General features: G+C 54.3%; 2 protein-coding genes across 2 annotated transcripts in view; one reads left to right on the top strand and one right to left on the bottom strand.

Annotated features, from left to right (window-relative positions):
* Window positions 1–4,122: 4,122 nt before the first annotated feature.
* On the bottom strand, window positions 4,123–7,099 carry LOC114509996 (testis-specific serine/threonine-protein kinase 1-like). The gene has a single exon (XM_028528643.2). It carries the CDS (start codon window positions 5,423–5,425, stop codon window positions 4,313–4,315), a length of 1,113 nt encoding a protein of 370 aa, XP_028384444.1. The 5' UTR covers window positions 5,426–7,099; the 3' UTR covers window positions 4,123–4,312.
* A 741-nt stretch (window positions 7,100–7,840) lies between these two features.
* Window positions 7,841–16,147, top strand: part of DGCR2 (DiGeorge syndrome critical region gene 2) — a 65,063-nt gene continuing 56,756 nt past the window's right edge. The window contains 1 exon segment of the mRNA XM_028527576.2: window positions 7,841–8,183. Within this exon segment, the coding sequence (XP_028383377.1) occupies window positions 8,105–8,183 (79 nt within the window). The 5' untranslated portion in view covers window positions 7,841–8,104.

The following is a 16,147-nucleotide window of genomic DNA, read 5'->3' as shown; positions in this document are numbered from 1 at the left end:
CAGGACTGTGGTAACCCTCCCTGTTCCTCCTCGTCATGGCTTCCCTGTCACAAGTCAGGCCCAAGATGGGGGCTGCCTGGGTCCAACTGGAGCACCAGCCCTGTGCTGATTTTCCTCTCCTGGCTGTGAGGACTGACTCTGCATTGGTTCCTGTCCCACTGGGGCCAGTTTCCTGCAGCTTCTCTGGGATATGAAGAAAACTCCATCTAGGACTTGTGTCCTCAGGACAGGCAGTGCCTGGGAAGGACTGCTCTGGTCTGGCCAAGCTGGTAGTGTTTCCAAGCTTCGTGGACAAGAGCAGCTTCTGTTTGGGGTTCAAGCTGGGTGGATCAGTGCTGCTGCTGCTGCTGCTGCTGCTGCTGCTGCGGGTGGGACATGTGAGGGCTGGAAGGGCAGGCAGGGCTCTGGGGTGCTGCGGGTCCCAGGCTGGCGGATGTGTTCCAAGGACTGGGGCGGGCCTGCAGGATGAGTTGGGCTTCAGTCAGGTAGAGGAGGAGGTGATGAGGCATCCAGGTAGGGAAGAGCCTGGGAGAGGAGAGAGCTTCTGAGAATGGTGGAGTTCCACAAACAGGACGGAGGTGGCAGAAAAGGTCGGTGAGGGCTTTTCCCTCAGTGATGGGCAGCCATTGCAGGGCACAGGGCAAGGAGAGCTGTGACCCACGTCACATTTTAAGATGGCAGCATAGAGGATGGGCTTTGGGGTGAGTGGAGGCTGGTGCCTTCGGTCAGGCAAGAGGAAGCTGGCTGAGGGCGGGTCTGGGGGCTCCAGTCAACACAGGGAGACAACAGTGTCTAGCGAGCTGGTTGGTGATTGGGCGGGGCCCTGGGCAGAGTCTGGGTGCCGGGGGTCCTGACGGTGCCAAGGCCCAGCAGCACCCAGAGCATCAACTGTAAAGAGCAAGCACCTGAGTGGGGAGGGGTCCTAAATTACATGGGTTTGGGCCTTTGTGAGGAGTGGCATGTCGTAGCTGTCGGAACCCTGGGAAAGCACCTTGCTCACATCTCTCAGGTCTCCTTTTGCCCCTGGAACTATGTGAAAACCCTTTTTCAGGGCACGTGGATGGAGTTCTGCTTTGGAAGATAAGGCCTCCTCTACACATCTCCTTAGGCACTTTGGAAGCCCTGCGGCTCACTTGTTATCTGCCACAGGCATCCTGTGCCACACCCGGGCAAGTTGTCAGGACCTGAATGCCATGTGCTCTGTGTTTCGGGGAGAGGGAGGAAGGCCTGCTTCTGTGTGGGTGTGCAGGAGCCGATGATGGAGCTGGCATGCAGAGGCTCCACCAGGTTGACAAGGGATGAGACCAGAGCGTGGCTGTAGTGGATGCACCTGGAACTGAGGGGAGCTCTCTGGGTCTGGAGGTCCTTGTGGAAGAAGGCAGGGGCAGGGCAGCCAGAGTGCAGGTATCAGGTGGGAGTGACTGTCCCCAGCGGGGTGGGCCCACAGTGGGCGACTACCCTCCAGCAACCAGGCCTCCCTGAGAGCGGCTTTCTCCCTGAGGCCCTCTTTCTTCTGGGGGCTCTTTTCAGCCTCAGTGACCCATAGCTTACTGCTCTGTGTCCCAGAAGGGGCTGGCTGTGACAATTAGCAGGCCAGGACCCACAGCTGGGTGAGGATGACCCCCCTTTCTCCTGTGCCCCGGATGTTCTGTCTGCGATGCTCCTGCATACCTTCGTTTTTGACCAACTCTACTGGCCCATCTTGTGGATTCTACGCCCTCTTACCCTGCTCTTGCCTGGATGGTGTGGCCTCTCTGGTTCTTGGACGTGGCGAAGGAGGCAGGTCTCAGCATTGTGCAGGGGCATGGGGCAGGCAGCTTTGCCCAGGATGTGCATGCTGAGGCAGGGATTCCCAGTGTGTGGGAGGCAGGAGTGTCAGATTGGACCAGGGGATGTCCAGTGGGCTCCCGAACTGCAGTCCTGTGGGTCAGAGACCTGCAGACCCTGAGAAGGGCGCCCCTGAGCTTCAGTTTCCTCCATAAATTGGGCAACTACTTGTCCGTTTGCCCCATAAGCATTTGAGGGTTGCTCCCAGGGCCTGGGGTACACTGATGAACTAGAAAGGACCCATGGCTTCCTGGTGCCCAGAGGCCAGGGAGGTTCACTGTCACTCTGATAGACTGGGGACTGGACTTGGGGAGACTGGGAGGTCTGGGAAGGCTGAGGTCTTAGGAGCCAGCCATGTGCAGGCAGACAAGGACTGCAGGTGCACGTGATGGCCTGAACGGACAATGTGTCGGAAGGACACAGGGATAGTAGGGAGCACTGTGGGTCACAGCATCCATGTTGAGGCTCTTGACCCTAAAGCCTTTGGGGGGACAGTCACTGAAGGGGCTAAGCCAGGGCTGAGTCTGGGGTTGAGCAGTTCACAGGTGTGGCCAGCATATGAGGCCACCTGGGGAGCTGTGGCTTCAGTCACTCAGGCTGCCACTCCATGCTGTGTGATTCAGGAGTTGACTGCCCTCTCTGAGCTGTCTCCCCACCTGGAAAACACACAGTAAGTGCTCCTTCCTGTGGCCCCTCCCACCCAGGCTCACCTCAGGGCTGGGCTGCAGTGAGACTCTGGGGCCCTCTTGCCCACTGCCTGCTGCCCTGAGGACAGATATGACTGAGAGGAGGAGGTTCATGAGCCTCTCCTTGGAATGTTCCCGTCTCATGTCCACTTGGCACTCTATAATTCCACTCCCAAGCCAGACAAGCTGCATGACTGGGCTCCAGGAGCCTTCAGTCTTCACCGAGAATTGGGTGGCCTGAATATGTGCCTGGGCTCTGGGCACTCACTGGCCTGCCATGGAGGAGCTCAGTGGCTGGCTGCTAAGTGCTGTTGGAGCCCCCAGAAAGCCTTGTGGAGGCCGTGACCCCTCGGCTGAGACTGGAGAGATGGACGAGGTCTGCAGGGATGCATCCACAAGCATAATTATAAGTGTGCGGGGGTGAGGGAAAAGGCTGGGAGGCCAGGAAGAGGCCAGACCTGGGAGGACCTCAATGGCCAGGCATTGGGATCCCTCTTCAGCACAGGGAGCCAGACTGGGTGCTGTGGGAGGCAATGCCAGGGCAAGGATGAGGCCTCAGTGGTGGCTGAACCATGACACACACACACACGAAGATAGGAGGACACAGTCTGTGTGACGGTGGCTATGGGGAGGGAGGAGCCAGGCAGAGTGGTGAACTAAGTTCCGGGGGAGGGTTGCAGGTCAGGTGTCACTTCCCCCAGAGGGCAGGGAGGTGGGGTTTTCCAGAGACGAGAGACAGGGGTAAGTCTGAAGGCACTGGCCCTCTTGATGTGTTAACCCTGCAGGTCCGCATGAGGCTGTCAGAGCAAGTGCAGGGCATGAAGAGAAAGGGCCATCACGGCAGAGGTGAGGACTGCATGGGAAAGGGCGGGCAGGGCCCTGCAGAGCACTGCAACTGGTGATGCTAAATGCAAGCCTACGCCCTCTGTGGGACAGATGGCTGCAGCAGCCAGGCAGGCATTGTGAGGACACTTGTCCGGTCTCCTACTCACCAGTATAGCTTGTCCACTCTGGCAAGGAGCGGCACTCCTGGGGACAGACTGGAACCAGAAGGGAACAGGGTGTGGTCAAGGCCACAGAGTTGTTGTGGGACGCACAGGCTGGAGTGTGGCCAGGCTGCCCAACAGAGCTCCCTGTTTCCTCTGGGCTGGGCAGTGCCACAGGGTGAGGTGACTCAGGGAACCAGTCAGAACTGGGAGCCGATTGGACACAGAGGAACTCCTGGTGAACAGAGCAGAAAAACTGAGTTGTCCATCAGGGTGGGGAGCTCAAGAGCCTGAGAAGCTGGTCCACCTGCCCTCTGCAGGTCCCTGCCCACCAGCAGCCTTTTGGGTCCGCCTCCCATCCCACCTGTCATCTACAAGCAGCCACCTTGCCCTCCTTGGTCCTGTCCTCTCTTTATCCCCTCCCCACCCAGCACTGCACTTGTGGCCTGCCTGTTGAAGCAGCATCTCCCTCACTCAGCTCTCTGCTCTGGTCCTGGCCCCAGGTCATGGTCAGGGTTGAGCACACTGGGATATATTTTCCAACTTGGGGTGGGATGGATCTTCTCCCTGGATGACCCCAGTCAGCTGGGGCACAGACACTCACCTTAGAGCCTGTGCTAATATAGTGATTTATTCCTTCTTTACCATGTGGGTTACCAATTCAAAGGGAGGGAAAATAAACTGATGAAAATAGTGGCTTATCTGGGACTGTCTTCCCTTCACTTGCTTGTCCCTTGACTGTTTTGGATCTCAGGCTCGAAGCTGTCACCTCCACCTCATTCCCTGCCAGCCCTGGGCCATGCAAGAAGCTCACTAGCTGTGTGTCTCTGGAGGCTTCGGGGAGCCCCCTCCTACTGTCCCCTTGTTCGGCTGCTCGCCTAACAGGGTGAGGCTGTTGGTCTCCAAAGTCCTTGACACCTGCACTTGCAGGGTCTCCTCTTTGGGTTTTGACTCCTGCTTCACTTCAGGCTGTGCCTCCTCCTGGGGCTCCAGCTTGGTGACAGAATTCTTGTCAGAGACAGGCTCAGTGGTCCTTGGGGGCTCAGTTTCCTGGGAGGTCTCCCCCTCCTCCCTGATGGCTGCAGAAAAAAGACCCCGGGCCTTAGGCTGCACCCAGCCGTGGCTGAGGATCTCGTCGATGCGCGGCCGCCGGTTGACATCTGGTTGCAGGATGCGGTGGATGAGGTCCTTGCACTCACCTGTCAGTCTCTTGGAGCGTGGGAAATCAATGCGGTGCTCCTTCTGGATGCGCAGCATCTTCTTGATGTTGGAGTCGTCATAGGGCATGGAGCCACAGACCATGATGTACAGGATCACGCCCAGGCTCCAGATGTCGTAGACCTTGGGCTGGTAGGGGATGCCCTGCAGGACCTCGGGGGCTGCGTATGCTGCTGACCCACAGAAGGTCTTGCTCAGTGTCATTCGGCCACCATCATCCCTCAGGCAGCGCTTGGAGAAACCAAAGTCAGATAGCTTGATGTTGTAGTCCTTGTCAAGAAGAAGGTTCTCACACTTGAGGTCTCGGTGGACAATGTCCATGTCGTGGCAGTACTTGACGGCTGAGGACAGCTGGTGGAACTTCTTGCGAGCGTCATCTTCCTGCAGAGCTCCCCGGGTTTTGATGAATTCAAGGAGGTCACCCTGGACCCCAAGCTCCATGACAATATAAATCTTGCCATCCGATGTCTCAAAGATCTCATAGGTCTTGATGATGAAGCGGTGGTTTAGCACAGTTAGAATCTCAATTTCCCGGGGAAGGAATTTCTCCAAGAAGTCTGGGGGGGCTTTCTTGCGGTCGATGATCTTGACCGCCACGTTGAACTTTAGGCGCTCAGAGTAAGCAGATTTGACTTTTGCATATGAGCCCTCTCCCAAATTTATTCCCATGATGTAGCCTCGTCGCTTGAGGATGGCAGCATCATCCATGGTGCCAGGAGCACCCAGTGCCTCTGAGGCTGCCCTCTACATCCTTGCAAGACATGGGCCAGCAGTGTCTTCATTTACACTATGAACAGAGTCCTCTGGGCTGGCCTTGTCTGCTGTCCCTGCCTCCTTAGAGGCCCAGGCTCTGGAGTGGAACGTTCAGCATTGTTTCCCAAGTGACTTCAGTGGGTGAAGTCACAAAGGAATCCCTGGGGAATGTGGCTCTGGCTTAAGCCACTTGAACTCAGAACCCTGGAAGGCTAGCCACTGGGCTGTAGCAGTCTGAAAGCCCACAGAGAGTGGCCTTGCACTTGGCTGGGACCAAAGGTAGCAGGGGTCCATGGGGACACCATGCCTCCAAACCAAGGACTGCTTGTTGAGCAGCAGAGCTAATTACTGCAACTCAGGAAACTCAGGGCAAGTGGTTGTCCTAGCAGGAAACAAGATGTACTCCAGTTGGGGCGGTCTGAGGGTTTAATAAGGGCATAATTTGCAAAGGTGGGAACAGAGTGTAGGAAACCCCAGTGGTAGTCACACTCCTGGAAGAAGGGAGGGATGATCACTGGAACCTGGGAAGGGTAGTGTAGCGAAGGCGATCTTGAGAAAGGCAGTGATGTTAAGGGTAGGCCACAGTGACCCCACACGCAAGGAGCTGGGCAGAAATATCCCTGATCTTTTCTCTTCAGTCCTGGAGGCCCTTGCCTGTGTCCACACAGGTGGCCTGCAGGTCATGCAGCAAGGTGAAGGGTGGAGGTGGGTCAGGAGGGGCAAAGACTCCAGGCCCGGGGGGTTACTGCCTTCAGGAAGCTGTAACTGTGCCCTCTCCTGCACAGTTTGGCTGGACTCTTCACCTCGCTGTAGTTCTTTCCTCATCCAAAACCTCACTGGCCTGCTTTTCTGACAGTGATCTGCACAGGGGACAACTGGCAGGGATTTCTGCTTTTGGCTTTGTGTTCCCCTCGTGGGGGTCTGCCCAGACCATAGCCCTGGCTGGGCTCCCAGGGCAGATCTGGGGCTGGGGCAGAAGCTGGACCTGGATCTTGCTTTGAGTGCCATCAGCTGCTGCCGGAATGCTACCTGAGGACAGTCCAAGTGGAGACATCAGCATTGGACAGGGACCAGTTTCTGCCAGCAGTGAAGCCCTCTGCTGTGACAGCCCCTTTGTCTAGCACCTGCTCAGGGCCACACTGAGAAGCAGATGCAGGTAGGTCTGGCCTAGCCTTGGGTTTAACCTTGGCCATATATGCCCAGGGAGTATGGGTGCCTTTCTCTCAGATGTCCCTGAGTGTCCCAGGCTTAAGAGACACTCAGGAGAACCATGCCTTGAGGGAGCTTGAGACGCCTACTCCTGGGGAGTGAGCCTGTGGGACTGGAGGTGGGGATGGGTCCTCACCAGCTGTAGTCCTCCCCCCTTTCTCTGCTTCTATCTTCACCCTCTTTTCCAGCCCTCACCACCCTGTGCCAGGCTTTGTGTGCACAGCTGATGGTCCTTCCTTTGGAGAGCTTGCTCCTCCTCCCTCCTGCTAAGAACACCCTGTCTGCTGGGTCCCCTCCCATGGTCACCTTGTTCCCAATAACAGGTGCAAAATCAGTAGAGCATTGTCCCCAGTGGCTTCCCTCTATGCAGATGTGGCCTGATGTGGCAGCAGCTTTGCCCAATATTCCTTTCTTTCCTTCCCCATTGTGTAGGCAGGGACCTTCCTCCAGAGCCAGCTTTACTACAGGGTCTCTCTAGAACGGGGCTTCCCTGTCAGCTCTCTTTGTATGACACTCCTTTACACAATTTCCTCATCTGTTTGAAACATTTTCAGTTGTGTATGCTGGTGAAGTCACACCTGCGTGTACCTCAGAGTACTGATCCTCCTCCCCCACTTCCTCGAAGATAGTCCGAGGCCTTCCAGTTTTCCTCACCCCTTTGGAGAGTTTCCTAAAGACCACATTAAGGCGCACTCATGGGCCGCGGACCAGATCTCGGTCTGCAAGTGTGCAAGGTGTGAAGACCCTTTGTGTCCCGTCAGTCTTCTTTCACGCACTGCCCCCTGGGCCACCCTCGGCCCCTCCTCTCCACACCTTTCGGCCCCACTGGGCCCTGCCCCTTTCTGTGTCCGTCTTCTGGAGCGTCCCACTGCCCCTCCCCCGCCGCCCTTGCCCTGCGCCCTAGGATCCTAGGCCCTTTGGGGTCCCTACCGCACAGGTATTAACTCCGAGCCCCACCTCTTTGTTTAGCCAATGGTGCACTTCACTCGTTAAGTCCCGCCCCCGCCGGACCCGCCCCTCACTGTCCCGATCTTAGGCCTCGCCCCTTTCGGGCCCTACCGCTCAGGCTCCGCCCCAGCTCCGCCAATGGTCCGCACAAACTGGGAACGCGCAGGCCCCGCCCTACCTCGGCGCTCATTGGCCGGCGCCAGTGTAGAGGGCGGGAGGCGGAGCGTCGCGAAGCAGAGCAGGACGGCAGCCATCTTGCGCGGAGCGGGAGTCGGAACCGGAGACTGCGGCCGAGAGTGCACACCAGTCCGCGGCCCAGTGCAGCCACGGCCCAGTCGGAGCCCTCTCTCGCCGCCTCTTCGTATCCGGCCCTGTCTCAGGTCCCGTCCCGGCCCGGTCCCCCGACCCTCAGCCAGGCCCGGTCTGGCCTCCCCGCGGGGTCACGCGGCCGCCCCGGGGACGATGAACGGAGGATAAATGGTGCCCAAGGCAGACAGCGGTGCCTTCCTGCTGCTCTTCCTGCTCGTGCTCACCGTCACCGAGCCGCTGCGACCAGGTGCGCGGTGCTGGGGGGCGGGGCGGTCGGTCGGGGGCGGGGCGTGCGGGGCTGGGGTAGCCCGGGACCTCCTTCCACCTGGCTGGGCCGCGTCCTCAGAGGCGGCGACATCACCCGCGCTGGACCCGCACCGCCGGGAAACCGTGAGTTTACCTGGGCTCGAGCGCCTCGTGCACCATGGAACTTTGTTCTCGAGGGGTGTTGCCTGTGGGTGCACGTCCGTGGAGCACTACATGCTTTGAGGTTGACGGAAGCGAGAGTGATGGAGTTCTCTCGCCTGGGAGCTGCGCTCTGGACGCGCCCTCGTTGCTTGTCCAGCGGCTGGGGTTAGGTTCGAGTGCTGGGGCTCGAGAGAGCATTTCGTTGAGGCACCTGGTTTCCCTTGCTCCCGCCCAGCAGTGAGTTGGTGCCAGCGTCAATCCCTGGAAACCCCTCTGCTAGAAAGCGGTAGCCGTGTTGCTTATTGTCACTCTGTGGGGTATTACATTCGAAAACTACTCTGCTCAGAGACCTGCCCTCAGGAGGTCACCGGGCATCGCGAGCGGGCCTGTCCTGGGACAGAGGCTATCGCGTTGCCCCGCAGGTGTGTCACAGTAGTAGGAGCCTGGACAGTGCCAGGTACTTAGGACTGCTCCTTGTATTTGATGATTAAATGCCTATGGAACTCTCCTTGGACTTGTGCTTCTATAAAAAAGCCTGTGGTGGGGGGTCAGAATCATGGCAGCTAGAAGGTCCTAGATAATTTTTCTCTACCTATTCCTGATGTACCCCTTCTCCTCTGAACTGCAGCAAGAAAATCAAATCCCCAAATGCAGGGCCGGTTTGTCTAACAGGGACAGGAGACACATACTGGGTCCCACAGTGCTTTTAGGAGCCTGTGACAATGTGATTTCTTTTTTATATATGTACATTTTTTTAAATTTTTTTTAGAGAGGGGAGAAGGGAGAGAGAGAGACATCAGTGTGTGGTTGCCTCTCATGTGGCCCCCACTGGGGACCTGGCCCTCAACCCAGGCATGTGCCTTGACAGAGAATGGGACTGGAGACCCTTTGGTTTGCAGCCCACGCTCAATCCACTGATTGAGAAATCAGCCAGGGCTGATTTCTTTTAAAATGAGCAGAAAAATGAAAAACCTTGTAGGTTAAAAAGAGCGAGCAATTTTTGTCATTCCACTTATTTATACATTCATTGGTTGATTCTTGTGTGTGCCCCGACCAGGGATCAAAGTGGCAATCTTGGTGTATCCGGATGACACTCTTACCAATTAAGCTAGGCTGCCGAAGTATGATTCTTAACAATTTTTTTCTTTTATTAATGCGGGAAGGGATCCATGAAGGTGTAAGTGCTCAGGTCCATCTTCTGTGAGCACTGCCAGGCCTCAGTGGGTGAAGGCAGGTTGGGAGCACGGCCATGTGCAGCCCTCCACTGCGCCCTAGCCAGGCTCCTACCCCAGACCCGCTGAACCTCTCTACTCCCCAAGGTCTGCCTGGTGGCCAGGGCCCTGGGCCCACACTCAACCCAGAGTCTCTTCAGTGATACTTCCCTGGATTCCCTGAGTAGAGCTGGTTGCTCACTGCTTTTGATGTTCTCTGGGCAGCAGGGTGACTAGTCCTGGGACAGCAGCCTTGGCAGGAATGGAAGCAAGGAAAAGGACCATCTGTCCAGGAGGGTACTGTATAGGCTCTTGGGGAGCAGAGCCAATGGACTGTGGGTTGTTGTGATTAGGTCCTTTAGAAAACATGTCTACACCTGTAGAAAGGTGAGACATCATTCTATTCTGGCTCCTGGGTCCCAGTTTTGCATATCACGTCTCTAGACCCTGAGGGGTGAAGCCATGAATCACACATGCCTATCTTCCTTGGGGTGCCTCTGGTTCCAGGTCCAGCATCTCCTGCCTGGATGATAGAGGTGATGAATGTTCCCAACTCCTTTTCTGTCTGTCCACATATCCTGCCAACTGGCCAGCAGCCATTCAACCAGCATCTCAGTGTTCAATGCCTGCCCATCACTAGGGATACTCAAGTGGAGAAAAAAAGCCCCTCCCTCTGGGAGTGCCCTTTGGACGTGGAAGGAGAGATGAGGTCTAAATTAGTCTGGTGGCAGAGATGATGACCATTTGTACCTGTGAAGCAAGGGAGGGCTTCACAGAAGACATCAAGCTTAGGTCTGAGTTGGGGCAGGGAGGCCGCCCTGGCAGAGGCAGTAAAGTTACCCTTTTCATTCCGGGACTCCCCAGAACTTCTTAGTGGCCCCCAGTGGTATCTTGCTCTGCGAAATTGGGGGATTCCTACTGGCTTCCTGACTTTGTTTGGGCGGTGAGGTCATGTCTCACTCCGGGCCAGACGTTCTTGTGTGCTCTGTGTCCTTCCAGGCAGGGGTCCACTGGCTGCCGTTCTCGAGTGGGTGCTTCTTTGGTCTTTGCCTGCATTCTTCCTGTTGCAGTCCTGTCTTAGACGCATACTTGAGTGTGAGGAGGGCACCAGACAGAACCTGTTTCCCAGGAAGGAAGGAGGGAAGCAGGGAGGCGGGTGTGGAGGGTGCCCTCTGTTTTCTGCCAGGTGAAACCCTTGAGGACAGGGACTAAGCCACCTTTGGCTGGAGCTCTCTGATGCAGGCCAAGGCATGAGTCCTTTCACAGAATGGGGGCAATGGGCAACATGAGAGTGCTGAACTTGACCTTTTGCCACAGTTTCTTTTAAATGCATGTCTGATACTGCTTGAGAGTGTGTTACATGCCAGGCGCTGTTGTATTACCAACACATGTGTTGATTACGTGAACTCACATGGTCCCTGTGAGGTAGATACTGTTAGTAGCCCTGTTTACAAACGAGGAAATTGGAATGCGGAGAGCTCATTAAGCTAAGGACTGAGATGAGCCTCAGTCCTAGAAGTCTGGCCTGACCCCATCAGGTACCTTTCTAGGGGCTTGTGTAATGTCCTGCCGTCCATATGCCCTGCCGTGGAGCCCCACATGGCTTCTGTTCTCCCGACGCACCCCAAGATTCACCAGGGAGGGATGCTGAAGCTTTTGCCATCTGAATAATCTGGTCTGAGAGAGAACCAACCCTCCCCCAAAATTCCTTTTGTGGTTAACTGACCATAATGACCAACAAAGATGTGCATTATCATGTCTACGGGGGATGTGACGAGAAAGGAAGGTTGAGGGTCTCTGCCGAAGGACAACAAATAGAGGGGCAATTAGGGGCCACTGACTGTGATACCGTGTCACTGACCCTTTATCTATACATGGAATGCAGAATCAATTGCTCACTCTACAACTGTTTTTCTATCATCAGTTACAAAAGAAAATCATGCCACAGCTCCCTCCAGGCTGCCCCCACCATATGTAGCTGAGAAAACATTCACCTTTTCTGACTTATCATGTTCTCCACTGAGGTCCCCAGCCCAATAAAAGACTTGCGCTTGGGCAGGCCTCCTGGTGAGGTAGCAGGACTGGAGCTGTGTTCCTTGGGATAAAGAGAGCCTCTCCCTACTGGGAGAGGCAAGTGACTTCTATGAGGTCACATAGCTGGTGAGCAACCCAGCTGGGATTCAGACTCAGGTGAACCGGCTCCTATTTCAGGGTTCTTTCCCCTTGGCCATTAGGGACCCTGAGGGGCCTGCTGGGCCTGCTGGGACCGGTAAGTTCTCAGTGAGCTGAGAAGTGGCCACAGTACCTTTCCTCTGGAGCAGCACACTGGTTAATGAATAGGAAGAGTGTGGGTTGTTGTTTTGGTTTTTTTTTTTGAAGATTTTATTTATTTATTTTTAGAGAAAAAGAGGGAGAGAAACATCAGTGTGTGGTTGCCTCTTGTATGCCCCCCACTGGGGGCCTCGTCCGCAACCCAGGCATGTGCCCTGACTGGGAATTGAACTGGCAACCTTTTGGCTTGTAGGCCCACGCTCAACCCACTGAGCTACACCAGCCAGGGCAAGAGTGTGGATATTTTATAAACAGAAGTGGCCGAAGCTGGAAGTAGCTGGAAAGTTGAGCCTGCACCTAGGCTACCCAGGTGCCTTCTGAGTTTGGAGCTCTTTTTTCTGCAGCCTGCCGCCCTGTAACACTGTAGACCTTGCCTGGCTAGCAGACTGGGCTTTGGGCTTTACAATTTCATTCTTTTTAGTTGGAAAGTAGTGTTACACTTTCCAACCTCACTAGTTAATTATTGTCTTAAAAAAACAACAAACATTTTGGAGTGGAAATAATCTCAAACTCACAGAAAATTTTCAAAAATACAATTAGTGCAAAGAACACTTGAGCGTCCTGTACTAGATGTACTATTGTTAGCATTTATTTTATTTGTCTTACTCCCCGTGTGTGTACTCATGCCTAGAAATGTGTGCATGCACGTGATTGCTTTCTGAACCATTTGGCAGTGAGTTGCATATGTCATGGCCCTTTCCCTCCGAACACTTTGACCACTTCAGAGAGCGGGAGGAGGCTCCTGGTATTTAATGCCCCTGGGAGATGTACAATGATGCTCCCCCTGTAACAGGTCGTCACCTTCTGTGTGCTAGGCATCGTGTCAACCACAGTTGTGGTTGAGGGCACAGGATGTGCTGTGGTTAAAGCTCCAGTTGGCCCAGGTGGCCGCTAGTCAGGGTTAGTGTTTCAGTTGGTGGTTCTCGTCTCAGGAATGAAGAGTGTGCTGTTGTTGCGCACTTTGGCAAATGCGTCTGTACCTTCTGGCTCCTCTTAGGCTGCGTCTTTGGTGTTCCTTTGGTCTAGATTGCTCTTGCCTGCAGCCTTGCTCTGCTTTCCAGGCCTAGCCCCTTGGCACTATCTTCTCCCTGCCCCTCCTGGCAGTTCTGCAGCGCTTAATGAATGCACTCATCACGGGAGGTGACCTAGTCGTGGGCCCTCCTGCACACGTGATGTCTTACCTCTATCCCTCTCCCTCTCTTTGGCGTAGGGAAACACCTAATAGATTCTGGTGTTTCCAGAGGAATCCTTCCCTCTGGTGTTTGCCAGAGGGAAGGATGGGATCATGATGTGGTTTTTATGTAACACCGATATTTTTGTTTCTGTGTGATTTACTGATAGACGTAGGAGGTTTAGCAAGACAGTCCTGCTGCTCCAAGATGGGCCACAGTCTGGGCAGGGCAAGTCCAAGGGAGGGTGTTTGGCATGTTGGCAGTGGTCGGAGTACAGCTGGCTGGGGATCCAGAGTGTCCTGGGGCTTGTAGCCATCAACCTGGGAGGAAGGAAAGCCCAGATCTGGGGTTACTTTTTACATGAGCTGTCTGAATGTAGCGAGTGGCTGTGCTGAGGTCAAGGGAAGTCCAGTACTGTGGTTTGAAAACATGGACCCGAGAGCCGCACTGCTTGGTGTCAAGTCTTGCTCTGCTACCCACTCTGTGACTTCTCTGTACCTCAGTTTCCTTATCTGTAACGTGGAGATACCTTCATAGAAATGCTGTGAGAATTAAAATGGGTAGGTATGAAGTTCAGAGAAGTGTTTGATATAAAGCAAATGCTTCATAAAGGCCAACTGTAAATGTTTTCGATGAATGGATATCGGGGCATGTAGGGACACCCCCTTAAACTGTAAGCACGACTCCTTGAGCACACACAAGGGCATATTTATCAGGAGAAGGTTCGGTTCATGTGTCATCGTCCCCCCTCCCACCCCCCACCCCGACAGTAGAGCACAGCGGCCTTCAGCGGTGTCTGATACGTAGTGCTGAATGAGTTGAGCCATTTTTGATGGTCTGGGCGGGGGTGGGGGTATTAGCTTGTGGAGAGCCACCAAACAGCCGCAGCACTTTGGACAGGGTGAGGATTGTTCATAGTGATATGTTTTGCTCTTTGTCACGTTCATGCTCTGCCCCCTGGGCCTGGTCTGGCACAGAGTGGGCACTCAGAAATCAGTCATTGAGTAAATGCACAAATGGCTATTTATATTTTGACATAAAGAGCAATAGCTCCCTTAGCCAGCAGGCCTTGCAGCTGCCCCTGGGGTGGGGGTGAGGATGAGGGCCTTGTGGTCGACTGCAAGAATGCCTATGGAGCACTTGTGTGTGGGTGGGGGTGGGTGCTACAGAAGCCAGCTGGCCTGGGCCTCACACTGTGGGGAGCTTACTTCTGCAAATATGGGTTGAGCTGAGAGGTGAGGGCAGGTGAGGGCTTTTCACAAATGTGGATCCTCACTGAAGTTCACCAGACACCTAGCCTGAGGTTTGGAGGGGCTGGGGGCTCCTGCAGTTTGGAGCCCCAGGGCCTAGTTGCCTCTCTGATGGACTTTCCTGGCACTGAGGCTTCAAGAGCAGACTGCCCCCTGCATGAGGAAGTGACCTGCCCTTTCACAGGCCATTGCCCAGTACAGGCCTTGCTTAAGAGGTGGTGGTGTGGGGGATTGCACGCACTCTCCTCTTGGCCTTCTCCCCCTCTTCTTGCCTGGTGTGGTTGTCACTTAAGTGAGCCTGGATTGGTCATCGTCCTTAGTGCCCCTGCGCTCTTCTGGTCCCTCTCTGTGGGCTGACTTCTGGATCCCTGGCAGGCAGCCATCAGTTTGATGAGCTTCTTGTCTGTCTGGCCTCAGCTGTGGATGGCTCTGTGTTAGACAGGAAGGAGCTGAGAGCAGAGCCCCGCCGGGCGTGCTGGGCCAAGACAGCGTCCAGGACTACCCTGCACTCCCACCTTGTCTCAGAAGCCTTGTTCCTTGGGGGACTTTCCTTAGGACAGAGATGTCAAACTCATTGTCAGCGGGGGTCACATCAGCCTCGCAGTTGCCTTCAAAGGACCAAATGTAGAGCTCCTTGCCCCATAATTAAGCAGTAGTTACGTTTATACAGTCCTAAAATTATATTCAGCCCTTTGAAGGCAGCCACAAGGCTGATGTGGCCCCCGGTGAAAATGAGTTTGACACCCCTGCCTTAGGAGTTCATCACTGTGGAGAGCATTGCTTGGGGCTGCCCAGGGCATTGGGCATGGGGCAGGAACTACTGCAGAGGGCATCCTGGAGGGCCAGTCAGGAGATACGAGCTTCCAGGACCCCTGTGCACTTAGGTTGACATCAGGTCTCCTGATGCAGAGTTCTTTTGAGTGTTGCTGGCCACCTCTAGGGACTACCAGTTGATTGGAATCTGTACAAAGCTTTGTCATAGGGGACAGAACAAGAGGACTAGAAGTACCTGAAAGGGCCAAGGCTTGCTTGGGGCCCAGGCTTTTGCTGCAGCCCTTAATGGTTTGCTGGCCACCCCTGGGAGGGGGAGATCAGATTTCCCTCCACCCTGTTGGTGTGAAGGGTGCGTGTGCAGAGTGTCATGGTGAGCCACAGTGAAAGCTCAGGACAGTCGGGACAGTGTTCATCACAGAGTATTTTATGTACGTGGAATTAATATGTTTTATACAGTTTTTTGATGTTTTTATTTGACAGTGTTTCGAGGATCTTTGTAAGTTACCTTAGCGACCTCATACCAAACTTTTCATTAACCAGAGGCTGCAGTTGAGTGAGATTTGCAGTGAGAGGTGGTGTAGGTGGGGGGGGGGCCCAACTCATGAAGTGCACAGACAGTACTTTCCTCAGGCTACTCCGGCACTCGTGGGTTTGTCTCATTTGAAAACTAGATCTGCAGTAACTCTAGTTTGGACTCCTGGTTTTTACATGTCTTTGTACTATAACTCAGATGTTGGTGCTTATTTACCTAAATGATTTAATTTCACCAAGGATAATTTAGAATTAGAGTGGACATTTTGGGGAACTTAGACATGAACAAGATTAATTTTGCTTTGAAGGCAGAAATGAAACCAAATCCTAAAGATCTCATGGTCTGCATTTTTTCTTTCTTTTTTTTTTTTTTCTTTCTTTTTTTTTTTTTTTGGTATGAGGAGGCCTTAATTCCAAAAATAATTAAGGTTTCAAAACATCTCCTTTGAGAGTAAAATGGGATATTTCATCCTTTAAAAAAAAAAACACTTTTTACTTTGGAAACATCTCATACCTACGGAAAAGTTGCAAGAA

This window comes from Phyllostomus discolor, chromosome 13, assembly GCF_004126475.2.
Source record: "Phyllostomus discolor isolate MPI-MPIP mPhyDis1 chromosome 13, mPhyDis1.pri.v3, whole genome shotgun sequence".
In the NCBI taxonomy this organism is placed as follows: Eukaryota; Metazoa; Chordata; class Mammalia; order Chiroptera; family Phyllostomidae; genus Phyllostomus; species Phyllostomus discolor.
The sequence above is the reverse complement of the archived record's forward strand: the minus strand, read 5'-3'. Positions and strand labels throughout refer to the sequence as shown.

Bases quoted from the DNA above. Each gene is read 5' to 3' on its own strand.
- LOC114509996 (XM_028528643.2), bottom strand. From the start codon at position 5,425: ATGGATGATGCTGCCATCCTCAAGCGACGAGGCTACATCATGGGAATA.